The sequence below is a fragment of the Xyrauchen texanus genome, chromosome 17 (genome assembly GCF_025860055.1).
Source record: "Xyrauchen texanus isolate HMW12.3.18 chromosome 17, RBS_HiC_50CHRs, whole genome shotgun sequence".
Lineage (NCBI taxonomy): Eukaryota > Metazoa > Chordata > Actinopteri > Cypriniformes > Catostomidae > Xyrauchen > Xyrauchen texanus.
The window spans coordinates 12,096,597-12,117,288 of NC_068292.1; the positions used below are offsets into that span (position 1 = coordinate 12,096,597).

General features: G+C 38.7%; 1 protein-coding gene across 1 annotated transcript in view; it reads right to left on the reverse strand.

Moving 5' to 3' along the window:
- Nucleotides 1–20,692, reverse strand: part of cdkal1 (CDK5 regulatory subunit associated protein 1-like 1) — a 508,818-nt gene that overhangs the window by 19,299 nt on the left and 468,827 nt on the right. Inside the window, exon 13 of the mRNA XM_052147039.1 lies at nt 5,325–5,408. Coding sequence (XP_052002999.1) covers nt 5,325–5,408 — 84 coding nt within the window. The remainder of the gene's footprint in view (nt 1–5,324; nt 5,409–20,692) is intronic.

Consider the following 20,692-nt stretch of genomic DNA (forward strand, 5'->3'; position numbering starts at 1 on the left):
AGAATTGTGCCATCGGCCATCGCTTTCAACAGTTAACTGTATCCATTCCACACCTTTAACAGTCTCCATTGCATGCATATGCCAATCCCAAACATGACTTGTATACATTAAACTGTGCATTATGAATTCCCATCTCAACACGATCTGTTGTGCATTTCCATAAAAGCTGTTCAATGAGCTTGTAAGTCGCATATACCATCTTGAATGGTATTATTAGGTGCAGCTTTTATCGGTTTTCTCAAGTGGTAAAAAACGAAAACAAACATTTGATTTGATTGTACGTGTTGCTGCGTTCCTAAGACCAGGCCGGTGTACTCCTCTACCCCATGTGCATCTGGGACATTCCATTGAGACCTAGAAAGATTAGGGCTACAGAGCTGCATTGGGTCTGAAAAGCATTGGGTCCAGGCATGGGGGCTGAATTGGATTAAAAATCTGTGCGGTTGGATCTATAGGGGTTTGCATTGAAATTGCCTTCATTACGTTGAGCGGCAGATAACTTCAGAGCGTAAAAAACATCTTCCCCAGACATGAAAGGCTTGCTGGAGAGCTTAAAGCGCATTATGATTCATCAAAACTCAGACATATCAGAGGATCTGTCGAATACGTTTTCAATTAGGTTTGGGAAATAAATGTGTTTTCCTTTTCCTCCATCTATGCGGCGGCCAACATGTGCTGTGAATGTAAATTCTTTAATATGAATGGGCTTTTTCCCCATTTACCTTTTCATTCAATTACACAAACCCTGAAGTTCAAATACTAAAATGTTAAAGGCAGATAAAGTGGTAGAATGTCTTTTGTCTCCCTTCTATTGAGATGAGACCTTGCACACTGGAAACCCATTAAGAGTTGTCCATGCTCTGCTAGAAATTGCGAATCATATCTCTATAACGGTTCTCATTGTAAAACAAATGGTAATTTAGAGCCTGTGGCAGAGGACAAGGCTGAATTTTCTTTGAACCTCTTGAGTTTCTTTGCAACAGTACATCTCAGGCAGTGCTACACTCTAAGCAGGGGTGGAGAACTTTTTTCTATTAAATGCCATTTGAGTATTTATTTATTATTCGCGGACCATACAATTGCTTGCAATTTCTGATTGAGGTTTGAAATTGATGTACGCATTCCGTTACGTGCTCACACACCAAAAACACTAAAATGTCTGTCTATTATACAGTATTTTGTGTTGTTATCATTTAAAATTATTTTAAAACATTATTTGAAAGGAACTTTGTTTCAGGTTAATTGAATCAAGGCCATTTATTGCTTTTCAAATAATTTCACAAATGGCCTAGCGGGCTGGGTAACATGGTCTTGCGGGCCTTATACGGCCCTGATCTAGAGTGGGAGTATGGCCTTGAAGAACATGTGAAGAGTAGGGTTGTACTCCATGTCTGGGAAGGACCAGGAAGTTGGAGCAGAGGTTTTGAGTGTAATGAGGCCGAATAGCCATAAGCCTCTCCACTTTTGGTAGGGGTAATTTAATCAGCACACCTGCTGGTACACACACACATCCAACACATTGCGGGGAGTATGCTCAATGCAGATTGCAACAAAAGCAGAAAAGATGGGTAAAGTATAAATGTGGGTAAAGAAGAGCGAACAGTACATAACATATTTTCCACAAAGTGTGGCTTGGCACAGTGTTTAAAGATGTGGGGTGATAACCTAAAGGACATCGCTTCGAAATAGGGGGTCAGGAATTGGCTGGTTAGCTTGTCCTAGTTTACCCCTGATGGTAGATGCTGGAACTACACCATGTAGTCCCAAAAAAAACATGTTTTGTAATTAACAGCCATTCAAAAAATTATTGTTCGGCAAAAGTAAATGTTTTTTTCAAGCGTTCACAATTAATTCATTATATTAAAGAAGTTGTTTTACCAGTGACAGACTGTTTTGTTGAGGGTTCTTAATAGCGTAAAATAGACTTTTTCTATTTATTGCTATTGACATCATGTGGCATCTGAGCTGTCATGAGCAACCAGAATGATCTCATTGTGAATTTAAAGACAGCAGGATGAAAGTTCTAAACCAAATCTGCACTTAATGAAAATTAAACCACTGCCAACAGTGGTGGAAGCTACAAGTGTTGTTCAACTAATGGGCATGTGTGAGCTCCCGATTCCCAGTGAAATGTTCACAGAGGAGCACCAAAAGTGAGTTGTTTTTAGTTGTAAATTGTGTAATACAGCAAAGAGGAAATAAAGATGAATGGGGATGCAAATAAATAGCTCTCTCCAGGTATATTAGCATAAGTTAATATAATTAGTTCAAACCACATAGGGAGAGATCTATGAGCCATCACCTTCATGCCCTTGAATAAGACACTTGGGGCACTCTAGTGGGACTGAACCTTTAAAGGGGAGTTAAATGGCTGGAGGTTGCAGAGCACCTGTGCCATTGTTGTTAGTAGATGTTCCTACTCATGACGGTATCCATTTGTACAAGGCAATACATCACTGTTTTCACTCCAATTAGTTGCATTGGCATGGCTTATTTGCATAAAGTTCAACTCTCAACTTTGTCACATTGCCAATAGTGTCTGTTGCTCATCAGATATTGCCAACTCTCATTGAAAACAAATGAATTCAGAACACTTAGGGCCCTATTTTAAGACCACTATATCTTTGCAATACATCATACACGCAAAGTCAGCAGGAAACTTATAAACATGAATTTGGTATAAATGGGCTGTATGCAACGCATTAAAATAATAGAAATATAGCCGATTTGTATCCTACATTGTTTTGCAGATATGTCATTGTTGAATGTCAAGCATGTTTCTGTGACAGTGACACGCTCCTTATATAAGCATGGAAAACGTGGTGTTTGCTAAGCTCAGCCCTCTGCAGAACTCACCATTGGAATGAATGGGAGACTGCTGTGAAGGATGCAGTTTTTGGCAAAATATTCTCTTAAACGGAATTGATATATTTACATGGGCTAGTGTGAAGAGTGACACTGTAATGCATATTTATCTGAAGTGTTTTGACAAATAAATAGTTAAATTACAGAGTAATTTGACTCAAAACTGTGGAGACTGAATCAGAATCAAGGCAAATGATTATTACAGTCACTTGAGAAAAACTTAATTTAATAATGATTACACATATAATAACATTAGCGTAAGTGAACAGAGCTGTTTATAACGTCTCATAACACATTCATTTTGATGCTGTGAACTCCTTTTACTATTTACTATTGATTTTACTATGACTTAAATCAATACATAAATGAATTAATGTTCAGTTATTAGCTTTAATTAACCTCTGAGCAAATGTAGGTGTCGTTGCAGATGTTATATGTTCATTTGGGAATGAGGGCTGACACCATTTAATCCATAACTGAAGCTCTTATTCAGATTTATGTAATGATTATTTAAAAAAAGAAAGAAAATCACTGGGTATCCTCTCGGAGTAGCTCGTGTCACAATTACAAATGACCTGGCAACAAAGTTCTTTAAATTTTTTGGATTATTTTGATAAAATCCCACATAAAATACTCACACACATTACTTCCATAGGCTGTCATTGGAAAATAGCGAATGCGTGTCAGAGTAATGGCGGCAGGGCAACAGTTGCTATGACAGGATTGGTCAGAAGTTTCCATTTGACTGTTTGAATATGGTAAATATTTTTAATAGGGTATATACAATGCATTGTTCCTGTCTGTTGCACTAGGTGCATAGTAACATGTTACTGCAGTTCAAGCACAAGTTTGTGTGCATATGCTTCAAAGTTAAATATCATGCTATAAAGAAGAAAACTGCTAGCTGACAGAAGTCCTTGACAAGTCTGAGCAGCTCTGTCTTCAATTTTAACACTGGCACTGGAGCTCAAAGGTAGGCCAGGCTTAAGCTCCAAACAACCTGAACTGAGCTCTTAATCGTTGCTATGTATATGGCGAGCCATTGAGCACAGTTTGGCTCTCTCTGATTGATGGTAAATCACGTCTCAAAGACTCTGGAGAATGTACTGGCTTTGAGTATCTAGATCAAGAGGAAAAGAGGGAGAACAAAAGGAGGAAAAGAAAACAGGGGCTTGCATCCAAAATAAGACCCCCTATTCTTTAATGCGCAGCCCCTGTCCTCAATCAATGGTGCTGGAGATGGCTTTCCGTTGGGTATTATAATGAAAAGATCAATGGTGGCTGGCTGGACGGTGTAACCCCCATGACCCATGTGGAGCAGAGAGCCATAGCATTGCACTTGTCCGTGCTTAAGACTGATTGAAGCTTCAATCTGAGACGTGGAAAGACTGACAGAACTATTTAATGATAACATTTGTCTCATATCAGACCATAAACTTGGTTAGAAAGAAAGCAAATGGATTTTAGAAATGTAGAAGACACAACGAATATTCCAGGTTCAATACAATTAAAATTAATCAACAGCATTTGTGGCATAATATTGATTGCCACACAACAATTGATGTTACAGTGAGGCACTTATATTGGAAGTGAACAGGGTCAATATTCAGAGGCTCTAAAGACAGCAATGTGAAAATAATAATTGTATACAAGCACTTACATTAATTCTTCTGTTAAAACTTGTGTATTATTTAATAAAGATGTTCAATTCTGCGTTTTTATGGCCATTTTAGAGTTTACGCTGTTACATTGTCATGGCAACGAAGTTGTAAAATTGGATTTAACTTTAAAACATAAAATATTAGTAAGTGATTTTTCACTCTATAAACATGTTAACAAGCATATTGTTTATATCTTGTGGCTATATTTTTGAAACAGTGTGTACTTTAACATTTACGAATCGGCACCATTCACTTCCATTGCAAGTAAAATGAGAAATCTTTTAAAAATCACGCCAAAAAGTTTGTAGAAATTTACCTTTGTATTGGTTTAATGACTTAAAAAATGTCATGTGATGTAACAAAGTAAAATATATTAAAATGCTTTAATTGCACCTTGAATACATTAGCGTTTACACTTAATCTTTGATATAAAAAAAAAGAAATCTAATATAGTTTTTCAAGGTAAATATATAAATATATACTGTATATATATATTTATTTTCTCAAATGACAACAAAATGTCAACCTACATGTTGGTTTCATCACTTGATTTTAACAATGGAAATATTGAAGTTTTTAAATATTAAATTATTAATACTATTTATAATACTTATAAAAAATTTTTAAGTTGTTAAAATATTAACAATATTATTATTGAGTTCAATAATATTTAAAATAATTGCTTCACTGTTTATTAAAAAATAAATAATAAAATAGTATAAATAATTATACTTAAAATATCAATAAAAATAAATAATAAAATAGACATTATTTAGTCAGTCAAAGGTCTACTCATACCTGTTCATAAAACTTGTTGTGGGCAACATAGTACTGGGAATCAAAAGACTCTTCAGTCACCAGCACGTGCTGTCTTTCTCCAACCTGTGAGAGATGATGAGAGAGAGAGAGAGAGAGAGAGAGAGAGAGAGAGAGAGAGAGTGTGTGTTAGACAAAAAGACAGGCCAACAAATAGCAACAGCACACTACTATTACTATAACAACATTCAGAGTCATTCTTCAATGTTGAAAGACACAAACAGACAAACGTGCAAGTCTTAATGATGTCAGTGACTCCAAAACCAAAAGCTAGTGAGCTGCCTCACTGCCAACTCCCTACCATCAAATGACTGATTTGGAACACTTTACCAAGACAGCAACTTTGTGGCCCAAACCTTAGTCTCTCCAGGCAGCTCAAAAGGTTTTTGGAAAAGAGCACGTATATTTATATTGATGATGTAGATCTGTCAGCGGCTTACAGAGATGTCCTGTTTTCAAAATCCCCCTTTAAGCGCAGGCAAAAAAAAAAATAGCAGGCATTTGTAATGCGTCTGAGTTGTACAGAATTGTATTTAACCCACACAGACAGAAGGAGAGAGACAAAAAACAGAGCAAGATCATTCTGGACACATCATTATTATTTGCTAATTAAAGGATATAAAAGTGGCTTCAGCGGTCAGCAATGCACGTGTCTGGAGTCAAGTTGATATTATCGTATGACGGAAAAAACCTCCTCTCACTCACACTGTCAAAAAGCGACTGTTCGTGAATTAAATACATTTTAAAACGGCTTTGTGTGGCAACCAGTGGTTTACTCCTCAAAGAAGTGAATTGAATGCACCAAGTGCTTTAAAAAAAGAAGCGAGACAGAAAACAGACATTTGGGCCAATAACACAAATGCAAACATGCCAAGCACGGCTGTGTGCACACTTTAACGATGTGTTAATGAAAAAAAAAAACGTGTGTACATTTTTTGAAGGCTGTTGGACGCCAGGCTTCAGACATATAAAGAGATGGAAAGGTTGTTCTCCAATGATAGTTAGAGAGAGATGCTTATGAAATCCAGATTGCCCTCATTCTATTTAGCCAGAGCATATGGCCTTTTGAAATGACAACTAAGTTAATGTGCTTTGCAGAGCCTCTTGCCCTGTGAAAGGATCCCTCATTGTTTGGGGGCCCCTCAGCCAGCTCTGGATGAAAAGCTGACTGCAGGAACAAGGAGAGACGAGCTGCTTGTGTCTGTATTGCTGTTGTAGGCAGTCAACTGCTGTGTGCCTCTGCTAAACCCTAGTGCTTATTAAAATGTGCCTGCCTATCCAGCCCTACAAACGCAACACACAAAAGAAACATACATTCGGGCAAGCTCTAAGCGTGTATAACTGACTGTTGCGCTAAATGAGAGCCTGTAGCTGGACTTCAATGATGTGGGGAAAATAAATGGCAATTGTTTTGGCTCACAGCACGAGGAAAAGCATGAACCAGATGGCATATCTATCAACACATCCATCTACAGTATATGCAGTGGTCCAAAAAAGTATTAAAAAGTATGAATGTTCATTGCTTAAAGGAATATTCCGGGTTCAATTCTGCCCTGCAAAAGCAAAAGACCTTAACTCACTAGAGTGTGAAACTGAGAAAAATGACTTTAAAGTTTCTGTTTTGTCCAGACAAAAGTATTATAGGTAGGACTCCCAAAATTTCACAACTAGTTGCTATACAGAAGAAATGTTTGTATGCAAAAAATCTTGAGCTCAAAATTGACCTTTGACCCTTGTTTGGCAGTTAATCTGCCTTTGTATCATGTGCCAAAAATCAGGAGTCATGCAAAGGCAAAAGGCCGTAACTGACATATAATCAATATTTACTTGCTGTTCACCATACTTACATCCATTATAAGAACACCTAACCAAGGTCTAGTCATCATGGTATTTGTTTTAAATTATATAGAAGACCTTTGGTTGTTCCTATTTAGTGCTATAATGATCAGGATAGTGCGGCAACACTAACACAGTTAAACAGTATAACAGATAAGTTACTTTGCAGTACAGTATGTACAGTATGAATAAATACAATAAATATTTTCAAAATAAAGATAATTTAATTATAATTGAATACAAAGGTATATGTATTTAAATGCAAGATATAGAGTAATAATTAATTAAACATTGGACCAATACATTAGAGATTAGAGACTGCTCATTCCAAGTTTTTTACTGCCTCAAATAAAATCTTACTGAAAGCTAATTTTTTGAGATATCAACCTAAAATTTGGAACACAACTTGTCCATAGGTATATATGACAAAGCATTCTTGAAATACAACCATTTAAGTTTGGATAGTGATTTTCATGTCTATGCGAAAAAAGGGGAAGGGGTGACAGTTAAAGGGTTAAGGGCCACCAAACTGCTTAAGATGCTCAGTCAACGAACTTGACTTGGATTACTACTTTTTAATTCTGAGATAATATAGACAGAGTATACCGAAAAAAGTTGGAATTACTTTTACTATTTAGGTTAGCCTACTTTGTACGGACGTTAGCGATAACTAGCTGTAAAATCTGACGTGAACACCTGCAAGAAGGAAATATGGCTCAAACACGTATGGATTGTTGTGGATACAGCAGATGACGTGCATTGCTATGGATTATATCTTCTATGGATTATATCGGATTGCATGGAAAGGTAGGACGCCTCTGTATTTAATATTTGGTTTTCAGCATCTGATGTGAGGTGAGTGTCAGCGTCAACGTTAGCGCTAATTTACGTGACACCGATTAAATTTAGCTAGCTCCGGGCTGTCACTGACATTGACAGATCTGAACCATCGCCCTATCACATCGCTATCACAGAGTAATAATACAAACAAGCAGTCGGCAGTCTACACTTTATTTCAAAGATGTGTCGTGTGTATGTTACGCGGTTTGGTGACAATAAAAGAGCGGTAATCTTTGACAGTATGACAAAGCCAGAGTACAGTAACATCACAGCGGCACCGTAACATCTCTCTAGATGCCAGGCGAAACAAAGTCAGAACACCTTAAACTCAACTTCAGCGTGCCGGAACAAAGGCTAAGAGCCGTAACAACTGTTACGGCGTTCTGCTGTGGTTTCTCGTATGATTTTGGATGTTACGGTTGTCATAGCCCTTTAATTTCTCGTTAAAACAATCAAATTGACTCACGATATTTATTCACATGATAAAGGAGGTCTTGAATACCCCAAAAATGACATTAACTCATTTTTGACCAAACATGATGTTACGGCGTTTTGCCTTTGTAGGGCAGAATACAAGTGAAGCTCAATCGACAGCATTTGTGGCATAATGTTGATTACCACAAATATTTATTTAGACTCGTCTCCTCTTTTTCTTAAAACCAAGCAAAAATCTCAGTTAAATCTCAGTTTAAAATGAAAATAAACGCAAAATCTAATTCTAAAATCTGATGCAATAACATCCACACATCTTTAACTGTGGCATCAGTGTCCTAATACTTTTTGAAACATGTAGATATCCATCTTTTTTCATATCCCAAAAAATGACAACCACAGGATCACTGTGAAGTTGGACATTACTCCCACTATAAGAGCAAAACTGGAAAGCCCCATGACCGTTACTTTACGGTGGGTATCAAAAACGCAATCAGCCACCCTCCAGCCCGAAACATGTGCCCCTCTGAGGATATTCCACCATGTGACAATCCCTTGAAAAACAGGCCAGAAACCACGGCCTCCGCCATGGTGTAGTCTGTGCTGTTGTTCAAAGGTTAATAGCAGCTGGGAAGAGGTTGCCCTGTGCCATTTGTGCTCCAATCCTCTGGAACTAAGCCGCTTTTCTGGACAAACATCTGCTACACCTTCAAGCAGAAACTTCAGAAGTGTAAATCTGCATTGTTTGGGCTGCAAGACTTTTCTGGAATTAAACGCACATCTCAGCTGTTCACTGGTGTGTACTCGCTGTGAGAGCTGTCACTGCAATCGGGGGTCATTTAACAAGTGACTGAACTCTGGAAAAATGACCTTTCATATAGCTGACCCTTATGGCAGGGAGTGACAATTTTTTGCACTTTTCAAACAGCTGTCAAGGATCAAAGACAGTGCTGGAAAGTTTGAAACCTTAGAAAAGAAAGATTACAGATTTCTTGTAAACAGAGCTCAAAAAAGTAATCAGATCAACAAGGCGTTTCCAGACGGGCTGGTTTGAGCATTTCTCTAACTGCTGATCTGCTGGAATTTTCACGCACAACAGTCTCTAGAATTTACTCAAATGGTGCCAGAAACAAAAACATCTAGTTAGCAGCAGTTATGCGGACAGAAATGCCCTGTTGTTGATGAGAGAGGTCAACAGAGAATGGCCAGACTGGTACAAACTGACAAAGTCTACAGTAACTCAGATAACCGCTCTGTACAATTGTGCTGACAAGAATATAATCTGAGAATACTATTCTGAGATGCGGGTTGGTGCTATTTTGGGGCAACGAGGGGAACCTACACAATATTAGGCAGGTTGTTTTTACGGATGATGGAGAACATTTTTTTTTATGTAAAATGTTAAATGTAAATAGATTACAGTAATTTGTAATTAGATTATACCCAACACAGCTTGTAAATAACTGACCTGCATAAAGCTTTGCGAAACAACTCGTGCAATTATGGCTGCTTGGAATATTAGTCAATGTGTTTAAAAGTTGCTATTTAAAAATTAAGAAATTCTACAGAACATGATATCAATTAAATTCTAAATTGAATAGAAATGGTTGTACAGTCGCTGCAATTTAAAATGAGGAAATGGGTATATCAAGATGAAAACAATCAATTAAGAAATGAGAGCTTTTTGTCTGAATGCACTTTCAACGGCACAGAAATACAAAATAAATACGTGAATAAAATAACAGAGGGATCCTTTCTTATAATGTCAAGCCTCGTTCAAGCCAAAATTGAATTTCAGTGTGATCTGGGGGCGATGATGTAGCCTGGCGATAAACCTGACATACAGCAGGTGCAAGCTGGGAAAAGCGTCTGTGACTGCAGTCCATGTTACAGTGACTCTGGAGGATTGGTGGGGATGGGGCTACCACCATTAATTTGGCATGAGTGTTTATTTATACTTCATGCTTATTCTGGTTTTCATGAAGTTTATTCAACAGTATTCAAAGTGAATGTAACACAATCCACTTAAAAGCACACATGCTATACTTTTTTATAAATGTAAACACTTTTTGAAATGGTTTTCTGAATAAATGAGTCAGACCTTGCTTGTTTCACAAAATTCCATGTATTTCACGAAAACATGGTCAGAAGATTTTGAATTTGATGGACGACACATAAACAATCTGAAAAACAAGCCACCCATCTTGTTGTCTACTTAAAGGGGCTGATGAGATAACAAACAATCGCTGCAGCACAGCCGTAAACTTTAGTTCGTTTAAAGCTATGATACATATTATTTGAGCACAGTCTTCAAGGATAAGCCTAAATATCCTTGTGTGTCTGCAAATTATTTAAACTTCTCTTAATGATAGGAAGCTTCCCGAAACGAGAACATTTACAGTTCTTTCTAGTTTTATTCCAAATGGCCTGCACACTTATAACAACTGCAGAGATGCATTAAGTGAACAGGATGTGCAAAATTTCCCTCAAAGAGAATTGAAGAGTTTCTCTGACTCTACCCTGAGGCAGAGAGAAACACATTGCTAATGTTTAAAGCTGGCTGGCCGGTGCATAGAGCAATCAAAGTAGCCCTCCTTGGGTTCCACATATTGTTGGGAAGCGTTAAAACCAAACAAAAAAGGAAAAGTAGCCTGATCCTTGCTGCAAAAAGCTGCTTACCATGTTGTTCCATGGGCAAATTATCCCGAAGAGAACCTGCTTCCTTTGCAGAAAGCTGTGATTTATTATTAGGGTTGCTGCAGAGTTTTTAAAATCAATTTAAGAGACCTTTTTCAAGACCTGAAAAATAAAATGAATACAGTATCCCCATACCAAAACAAACAAACACAATCTCAAAATAAATCACGTATCACAGACTCTTACTTAAACAGGAAGGGGCACACATTCAACATGGCCTTAACATTTCTTATCAGTACAACAGGGTATGCAAGTTTAAAATACTCAATACATGTTTTCCACATATATCACATTAAAATGAGTTTATGTAACATTATATAAATAGATACAAATTAGAGGTCGACAGATATTGGATTATGCTGATTCGATAATGTGCTGAAATTTTTTTATCCCCTTTTATCCCCAATTTTGGAATGCCCAATTCCCTACTCAACTCAATCCGGGAGGTGGAGGACAAGTCTCAGTTGTCTCTGCTTCAATCCGTTCATCTTATCATGTGGCTCGTTGTGCATGACACTGCGGAGACTCACAGCATGTGGAGGCACATGCTATTCTCCACAATCCATGCACAACTTACAACGCACCCCACTGAGAGCGAGGACCACTAATCAAGACCACGAGGAGGTCACTTCATGTGACTCTATGCTCCCTAACAAACGAGCCAATGGTTGCTTAGGACAATGTTGAAAATTGTATGTGGACAACTTGTGCAATTATGGCTGTTTGGAATGTTAGTCAATGTGTTTAAAAGTTGAATGATACCGGTCGATCTCTTCCATGCACTTACAATTAATGGGCACTGGAGCTTTCAATCTACAAACAGCAGGCAAATGCACCATAAAGTATCATACAAGTACAATAAAAAGGGTCCATACGATTTGCACTCTATATTCCAGGTCTTCTGAAGCCACATAATAGTGTAGTGTGAGGAACAGACTGATAATTGTATAGTTATTCATTAACAGTGTTTTAGTAGCTATTCATCCAAATATTAAGTTATTCAGATCATTGAGTTAACTCGAGAACCGAATCCATCTGATTTGTGAAAGATTTTTTTATGAACTAAATTAACCAATTTTATAGACGAGATTCAACTCAAAAGGACAGTAAATTCGCAAATCAGACATCACCACTCTCATGAACTGGAGAGGTGGAGCGCATGGCAAGATTTTAGCTGAAAAAAATCAGCTGAAGATAAATGTTATATTTATAATACTTTAAAAGTGCTTTTGATTGACTTTTTGAGCCCTGTAAGGTATAAAGAGCATTCAGTATATTCGAGTTTCTCGTGTTTCACTGAAGAAAGTCCAACAGTTTGAGAATGACATGACATATATTATACATTATATATTAAACATTATACAAAGACATATATTTGTGTGCCCTGAATTAAGCAGTGACTGTAGGTCTGGAGGGTTTGGAGAGACTTTGATTTCCGTCTTTATTAAGTTTTTAACAGCATGGTCAGGTTAAAGCCCTAAAGCTGGTATCTAATCAGGAATTCACTCAGCTGTGGTGAGGTGAGGGGCCAGCAGGAAAAGAAAAAAATAGGAAGAGAGTGTCCCCCCCCCAAAATATAAATCCCCTCACCGTGCTGAAACATACATCTGAGAAGAACAGAGAAAGCCTCAGGAGACTTATCTAGCACTGCTGCGCCATACTGATGCACGAGAACATCCAACATCTACAATGAGTTTGTGTTGGAAACTCTAGTCCTGTGCCTTGTTGTTAAGGCCAATTTATACTTCTGCATTGAACCTATGGTGTAGGCTCCGCGAACTAGCCAATGCATTGGTTTGCATTTATAGTTCTGTGTCGGCATCATTCTGTGAGCACAGCAAAGTGCTATTGAGAGAAAATGCCTTGATTTCTAAAACCCTATACATTAAATAAATAAGCAAAGGCAAATGCAATTTGTGAATTCAAAAGTGTTTATTAAAATTATTGTAGCATGAACCTGTTAACCAGCAGGGGGGCGCCGGCGGGCCCTGGGGGTGTTTATAATTTTATTACCTTTGTTTTATAACAAATATTCAATCAACTATCATAAACTATGCATCATTTGAAAGCTAAAACACTCAAGAATCATGTTCTGAACTTGTTTTTGCAATCAATACACCAGAGAGGAAAGGGTTCAATAAAATGCTGACAGACCCACCCTGTAAATATGAACAAAATGAACGGCAATACTTATCTTTCATCTCCTATGGTTCAGATCAGTTCGGACGAATCCAAGAAACACCAGCATACATTTCAATGTAAGGGTCTACTCTTCAAAATGCATCCCACTTTTTAATCCAAAACAACAAAAAAATAGGGAAAAAACTAAATATCCTCCTCAGTTTTCATGAGCGCTTCCAGTTAGAGTAATCCATCATGTTCACTTTCAATGAAATATCGATTCTAATTTGTATTCCAATGTTCAAAAACCATCTCTCCCCGTAGTTTGGACTGTTTCTGATAAAATGAGCCATTCCCTGTTTCTCTCCTTCAATCAGAGGCTCTGTAATGACCAAAATATGAAGGAGCGCAACAACAGGCTGCGGGACCTGTCACTCTCGCACCTCGGTTTTTGACTGGATAAAAGCCACCCAATGTCTTGTCAGCAAAATTTTGATGGATGGGAGTATTAACCAACTAAAACATGAATGAAGTGATTGACAGTTTGCTTAGTTTACCTCAGAAGATCTGTCTAATACATAGGTCTAATACAAGTGCGTCCACTCGTCAGCTCTTCGTCATTTTACGCACAGCGCATTATTATTATTATTATTATTATTATTATTATTATTTTTTTTTTTTTTTTTTTACGACTTACGGGGCACTTTTGGGGCTCTTAACATGCTCAAAAACTCTTGAAACTTTGCACACGGGTCAGAACCTCGCGGTCATTAGGGCCGGGCTGAAGCTGGTAACACGAGATGTTTCTCCATGGACTCGATCCCGTATTAGATCGCTAAGTTGAAACACATCGTCTTGAGTTTTTATGTTTATGAAGTATTGGCAGTTTTTCTGTTCATATCATGTTTTTGATTATAAAATGACTAGCAAAGACACGAGGCTACACGAGTAGCTAGGTGATAGCTGTATATTATACATAAAGACATAATATTTATATCACACACACATTATATTTATGATGCATATAATATAACAAAAATGGAAGGAAAGGATTACAAGAAGTCAGGTGAAGATGGTTTTGATTATAAAATTACAGTGGAGAAGACTAGCAAGATATGAGATTACAGTCTCCAAATGGCCTTTTGGAAAGGACGCCTAGACTTTCCCTGAATAAAAGCTTACAGAAACTACATTTTTGGGAGTATCATCTTCAAATTTGAATCAGAACATGGTCAGACATTCAGTTTTATCTTTATGGTGTTTTCAGGCCTTTAACATAAAAGTCTGATACATTTTTCCCTAAATGAAGTTCATTCATAGAAATCGTGAGTCACTTTCATGTAAATTTGACCTTGTTTTACTCTGTTCCTATGCTACTTTTGAATTAATATGACTCTTGGGTAACAAAGTTTCAAGTGTCTAGTTTAAAAAAATATCAGAGTTATGAATGTGGAGCATATGGTTTAGGAGTTACAGACATTTGTATTTGGGTATGTCATTTTCCGAAAATTCTCAAAAATAGGGGTGCTGGTTAAGAGGTTAAAAAGGAGTTCATCAAAGCATATACATATGCTTTTTAGTTGTTTATGTAATAATACATAAATATTCGTCCATGCTTTGTACTGAAGAAAACAATCGAATGAATAATTAGCTTGCCCAAAACAAAATGGGCATAGTTTGAAAGCTTAGAAGTTGAACTTTAAAATGCATTTAGACAACGTAACTAACAACACTTCTGAGACATCAGTCCACACATCTTATCACGTGGCTTGTTTAGCGCGTTACCGTGGAGATGTAGCATGTGGAGGCTTCAGATAATTCTCCGCGGCATCGACGCACATCTCCCCACGTGTCCCACCCCCCGAGAGCGAGAACCACACATTATAGCGACCACGAGGAGGTTAATCTAACGTCATGAATAAAATGCCAATATTACTTATGTACTATAGTGCAAGTCATGGTTTAAAATGATTAAACTAAGTAAGTGTTAATGGCCAGTGTTTAAACATAGATTTTGTATGAACTGTAAGATTAATTACTAATGCCTTGGAAGTCCATCCTGTATTAACTGCAGAAGTTCACATACAGTGAGGGAAAAAATTATTTGATCCCTGTTGATGTTGTACGTTTGCCCACTGACAAAGAAATGATCAGTCTATAATTTTAATGGTAGGTTAATTTGAACAGCGAGAGACAGAATAACAACAACAAAAAAGAAAATCCAGAAAAATGCATGTCAAAAATTTTATAAATTGAATTGCATTTTAATGAGGGAAATAAATACTCGACCCCCTCTCAATCAGAGATTTGTGGCTCCCAGGTGCCTTTTATACAGGTAATGAGCTGAGATTAGAAGCACACTCTTAAAGGAAGTGCTCCTAATCTCAGTTTGTTACCTGTATAAAAGAAGCACAGAAGCAATCAATCAATAAGATTCCAAACTCTCTACCATGGCCAAGACCAAAGAGCTGTCCAAGGATGTCAGGGACAAGATTGTAGATCTACACAAGGCTGGAATGGGCTACAACACCATCGCCAAGCAGCTTGGTGAGAAGGTGACAACAGTTGGTGCGATTATTCGCAAATGGAAGAAACACAAAAGAACGGTCAATCTCCCTCGGTCTGGGGCTCTATGCAAGATCTCACGACGTGGAGTTGCAATGATCATGAGAACGGTGAGGAATCAGCCCAGAACTACACGGGAGGATCTTGTCAATGATCTCAAGGCAGCTCAAGTCAAGTGTTTTGTATTGTTGTTTCAACCATATACAGTTAGTACAGTACACAGCGAAACGAGACAACGTTCCTCCAGGACCATGGTGCTACATAAAAACAACATATGACAAACACAGAACCACATGAGACTACACAAGTAAATAAAATACCTATATAAAATACCTATATACCTATATAAAGTGCACGTGCAAACATGTGCAAAAAGTACGGGACAGTACAAGACATTTCTAACAATGAACAGGACAATAGGCACAGTGAGAGACAGTGCAGCGCCGACCAGGAATTTGGTGCTCTTGACGATCTCCACAGAGGAGCCGTCGATGTTCAGCGGAGAGTATTCACCTTGTGCTCTCCTAAAGTCAACAACCATCTCTTTTGTTTTGTCCACATTCAGAGACAGGTTGTTGGCTCTACACCAGTCCGTTAGCCGCTGCACCTCCTCTCTGTATGCTGACTCATTGTTCTTGCTGATGAGACCCACCACCATCATGTCATCTGCAAACTTGATATGGTTCGAGCTGTGCATTGCTGCACAGTCATGAGTCAGCAGAGTGAACAGCAGTGGACTGAGCACACAGCCCTGGGGGACCCCAGTGCTCAGTGTGGTGGTGGTGGAGATGCTGTTCCCGATCCGGACTGACTGAGGTCTCCCAGTCAGGAAGTCCAGGATCCAGTTGCAGAGGGAGGTGTCCAGGCCCAGCAGATTCAGCTTTCCAATCAGGTGCTGAGGAATTATTGTGTTGAATGCTGAGCTGAAATCTATGAACATCATTCGAACGTATGAGTCCTTTTTGTCTAGGTGGGTGAGGTCCAGATGGAGGGTTGTGGCGATGGTGTCGTCCGTTGAACGGTTTGGACGATACGCAAACTGCACTGGGTCTAGTGAGGGGGGCAGCTGGGTCTTAATGTGTCTCATGACGAGCCTCTCGAAACACTTCATGATGATTGGTGTGAGTGCGACGGGACGGTAGTCATTGAGGACACTAAAAACTTCTTTGGCATGGGGATGATGGTGGTGGCATTGAAGCACGTTGGAACGACGGCGCTGCTCAGAGAGATGTTGAAGATGTCGGTAAGAACATCTGCTAGCTGGTCTGCACATCCTCTGAGCACTCTGCCAGGAATGTTGTCTGGTCCAGCAGCCTTCCGTGGGTTGACTCTACGTAGAGTTTTTCTCACATCCGGCATGGAAAGACACCACGTTGCACCTGATCGTTGAGACGAGGGGTGGTCTCCCTCACCACCACGTTGTTCTGCTCTTCAAACTGAGCGTAGAAGTCGTTCAGCACATCTGGAAGGGAGGCACCTTTGTCACAGGCAACTGATGTTGTCCTGTAGTTGGTGATGGACTGGATGCCCTGCCCCATGCGCCGTGTGTCACCGCTGTCCTAGAAGTGACTGTGGATTCTCTGGGCGTGTGCGCGCTTTGTCTCTTTGATTGCCAGAGACAGTTTGGCCCTAGCTGTTCTTAGGGCTGCCATATCGCCTGCTCTGAAGGCGGAGTCTCGGGTCCTCAGCAGCGTGCGCACCTCCGCAGTCATCCACGGCTTCTGGTTGGAGCGTGTGGTGATGGTCTTGGAGAAAGTGACATCATCAATGCACTTGCTGATGTAGCTGGTCACTGATGCTGTGTATTCCTCCAAGTTGGTAGAATCGCCATATGTTGCAGCCTCCCTGAACATGTGCCAGTCAGTACACTCAAAACAGCTGGGACCATATTCACCAAGAAAACAATTGGTAACACACTACGCTGTGAAGGACTGAAATCCTGCAGCGCCCGCAAGGTCCCCCTGCTCAAGAAAGCACATGTACAGGCCCGTCTAAAGTCTGCCAATGAACATCTGTATGATTCAGAGGAGAACTGGGTGAAAGTGTTGTGGTCAGATGAGACTAAACATAAACTTTGACCATTGGCATCAACTCAACTCGCTGTTTGGAGGAGGAGGAATGCTGCCTATGACCCAAAGAACACCATCCCCACTGTCAAACATGGTGGAAACATTATTCTTTGGGGGTGTTTTTCTGCTAAGGGGACAGGACAACTTCACCGCATCAAAGGGATGATGGATGGGGCCATGTACAGTCAAATCTTGGGTGAGAACCTCCTTCCCTCAGCCAGGACATTGAAAATGGGTCATGGATGGGTATTCCAGCATGACAATGACTCAAAACACACAGCCAAGGCAACAAAGGAGTGGCTCAAGAAGAAGCACATTAAGGCCCTGGAGTGGCCTAGCCAGTCTCAGACCTTAATCCCATAGAAAATCTGTGGAGGGAGCTGAAGGTTCGAGTTGCCAAATGTCAGTCTCAAAACCTTAATACCTTGAAGAAGATCTGCAAAGAGGAGTGGGACAAAATCCCTCCTGAGATGTGTGCAAACCTGGTGGCCAACTACAAGAAATGTCTGACCTCTGTCATTGCCAACAAGTGTTTAGCCACCAAGTACTAAGTCATGTTTGAATACTTATTTCCCTTATTAAAATGCAATTCAATTTATAACATTTTTGACATGCGTTTTTCTGGATTTTTTTGTTGTTATTCTGTCTCTCACTGTTCAAATTAACCTACCATTAAAATTATAGACTGATCATTTGTTTGTCAGTGAGCAAACGCACAAAATCAGCAGGGGATCAAATAATTTCCCCCCTGACTGTACATGTAGATGCAATTGTCTTTGTTCGTTGGCTGATGAAGGGTTTTGTTGGCAATTAATTGATAGTATATGTATTTCAAGATACATAGATCCATTTCAAGAGCGTAGTCCATCATTAGACCTAGGTGATGCAGGCAGAGATCAGTTGGGCGCATCGCAGTTCAACCGGCCGGTAATTTCAGTGAGGTCTATCCTAAATCCAAGGTTCAAGCAATGGCATATGATGTATACCATGTCTTATGAAGACCAATTTTCCTCTAACTAAAAAAATCATCCACACTGTATATGATATTTCCTCTTAATCCAGGGTGTGGGATGACAACATCAACAAATCAAATGAAGGGCAAAAATCAAGGGATTATGTTTCAGCCGGATTCTGCACCTGACTTGAATCCAATTGTACAAAAGCCCAGCAAGAAGGATATTTGTTGTTAAATCTCTTATCCAATGCCGTCATGAGCAAAAAACAAACCAAAGCCGGGCTGGATTTCAATGAAAAGAGAATAATAATTAAACAGGTCCAGTAAAAACAAGCCTGCAAATCTACAGGGCTTTAGAGATGAGATGGAAGTATTCAGATCATATGCATACAAGCTTTCAAGAGACAAAGATTGTATAAATCTCTGGTGTACTTTTCCTTGTCTTGACTCTTTTGCAAACGTTCCAGACTCCAGAGGTAATGCGTTCTTATACTCAGCAAGCAACGATTCCTCTGGGAAAGACAGGGAATCCTCAGCTCTCTTCTGAATGAGTTCACTTTGTGAAGAAAGCTCAAATATGAAGTGTTAAACAACAGCCGACGCGGCCCGTCAAGATTAAGATAATATTTTGATTGATAATTAATTAATCAAAACAACAATCAGAATGAATTAAATTAAGCATTTGGAGTGAACATGTCTTATTCTTTCAGAGTAATAAAGCACTTTGTCTGGGCTGCTCATCTATTCCTTTCCTGCACAACCTTTGTTAATCTCAGCACATCAGAAAATCTCACACTCACAGATTCATACACATACTTACTCCTGTGAAATATTCTGAAAAACCTTCAAATGAGCATAGTGTTAACTTTCTCTTTATTTCATGAATCTGTCCTTGGTGGTCTGTGTTGAATAACTAAGTACTGTGTCCACTGATAGCGTTGTTTATGTGCACACACTGTCTGCATTGTTTTAGCACCCATATAACTAAAGGCACTGTACTTCAAAAAAGAAAGAAAAGCTGTTTCACAAATTAAATATCACTTACAAAAAAACCTTTTCAACCTATCCTCCCACACAAACTCAACTTTCATTCAAGGTGAAAATCAGATGCCATTCACCAAAATCTTAGACAAATAACATAAAAATACTCCCTTCTCGACCTGAAAGCCACTCTCTGAGTTATGTGATGTTCCAAAATCTAATTACAATCCTTTAATTTAGTGTCTGCTGTTACCGTGACAACCAAGAAGGGTTGAATGAAGACTATCACGTTAAGATTATACAGTGGGGAAAAAAAATCAAGGACAATACAGTAAATAGAAAACAAAACCAATTAAAGAAGAGAAACTCTGAAAGAAAAAAATCCCAGGTAACATGTACTATTTTTTAATTTACAATTTAAACGAGAGAGAGAGAGAGAGAGAGAGAAACCACAAACACACCACTGGGACTTGAAAACAAGAATAGAAAGGAGTAGTTAAACGTGTTGATTGTTACTTTCTTAATTAACTCAGCACTGTTGTTTTAATAAATGTTATTTTTATTTTAAGAATCACAAAAGAAAATGTAACTATAAGTTACTAAAGAAACTTTTTGGTATAGTTACCAAAATATTTTGCACAAAGATTTTTACATGGCTTGTGTGTATATCAAACACTTCACATTTTGAATATCTCCCTTTTCTGACACACCCAGTTCAGGTCTTGAGTCTCTACTAACGAGTTGATAAAGTGATCAGGTGTGATTAATTAGGGAGATATCCAAAATATGTAATGTTAGGGGGCCTATACTATGTTACAGCTAAAAAAAAAAACATAAATCAGCTATAAATCAGA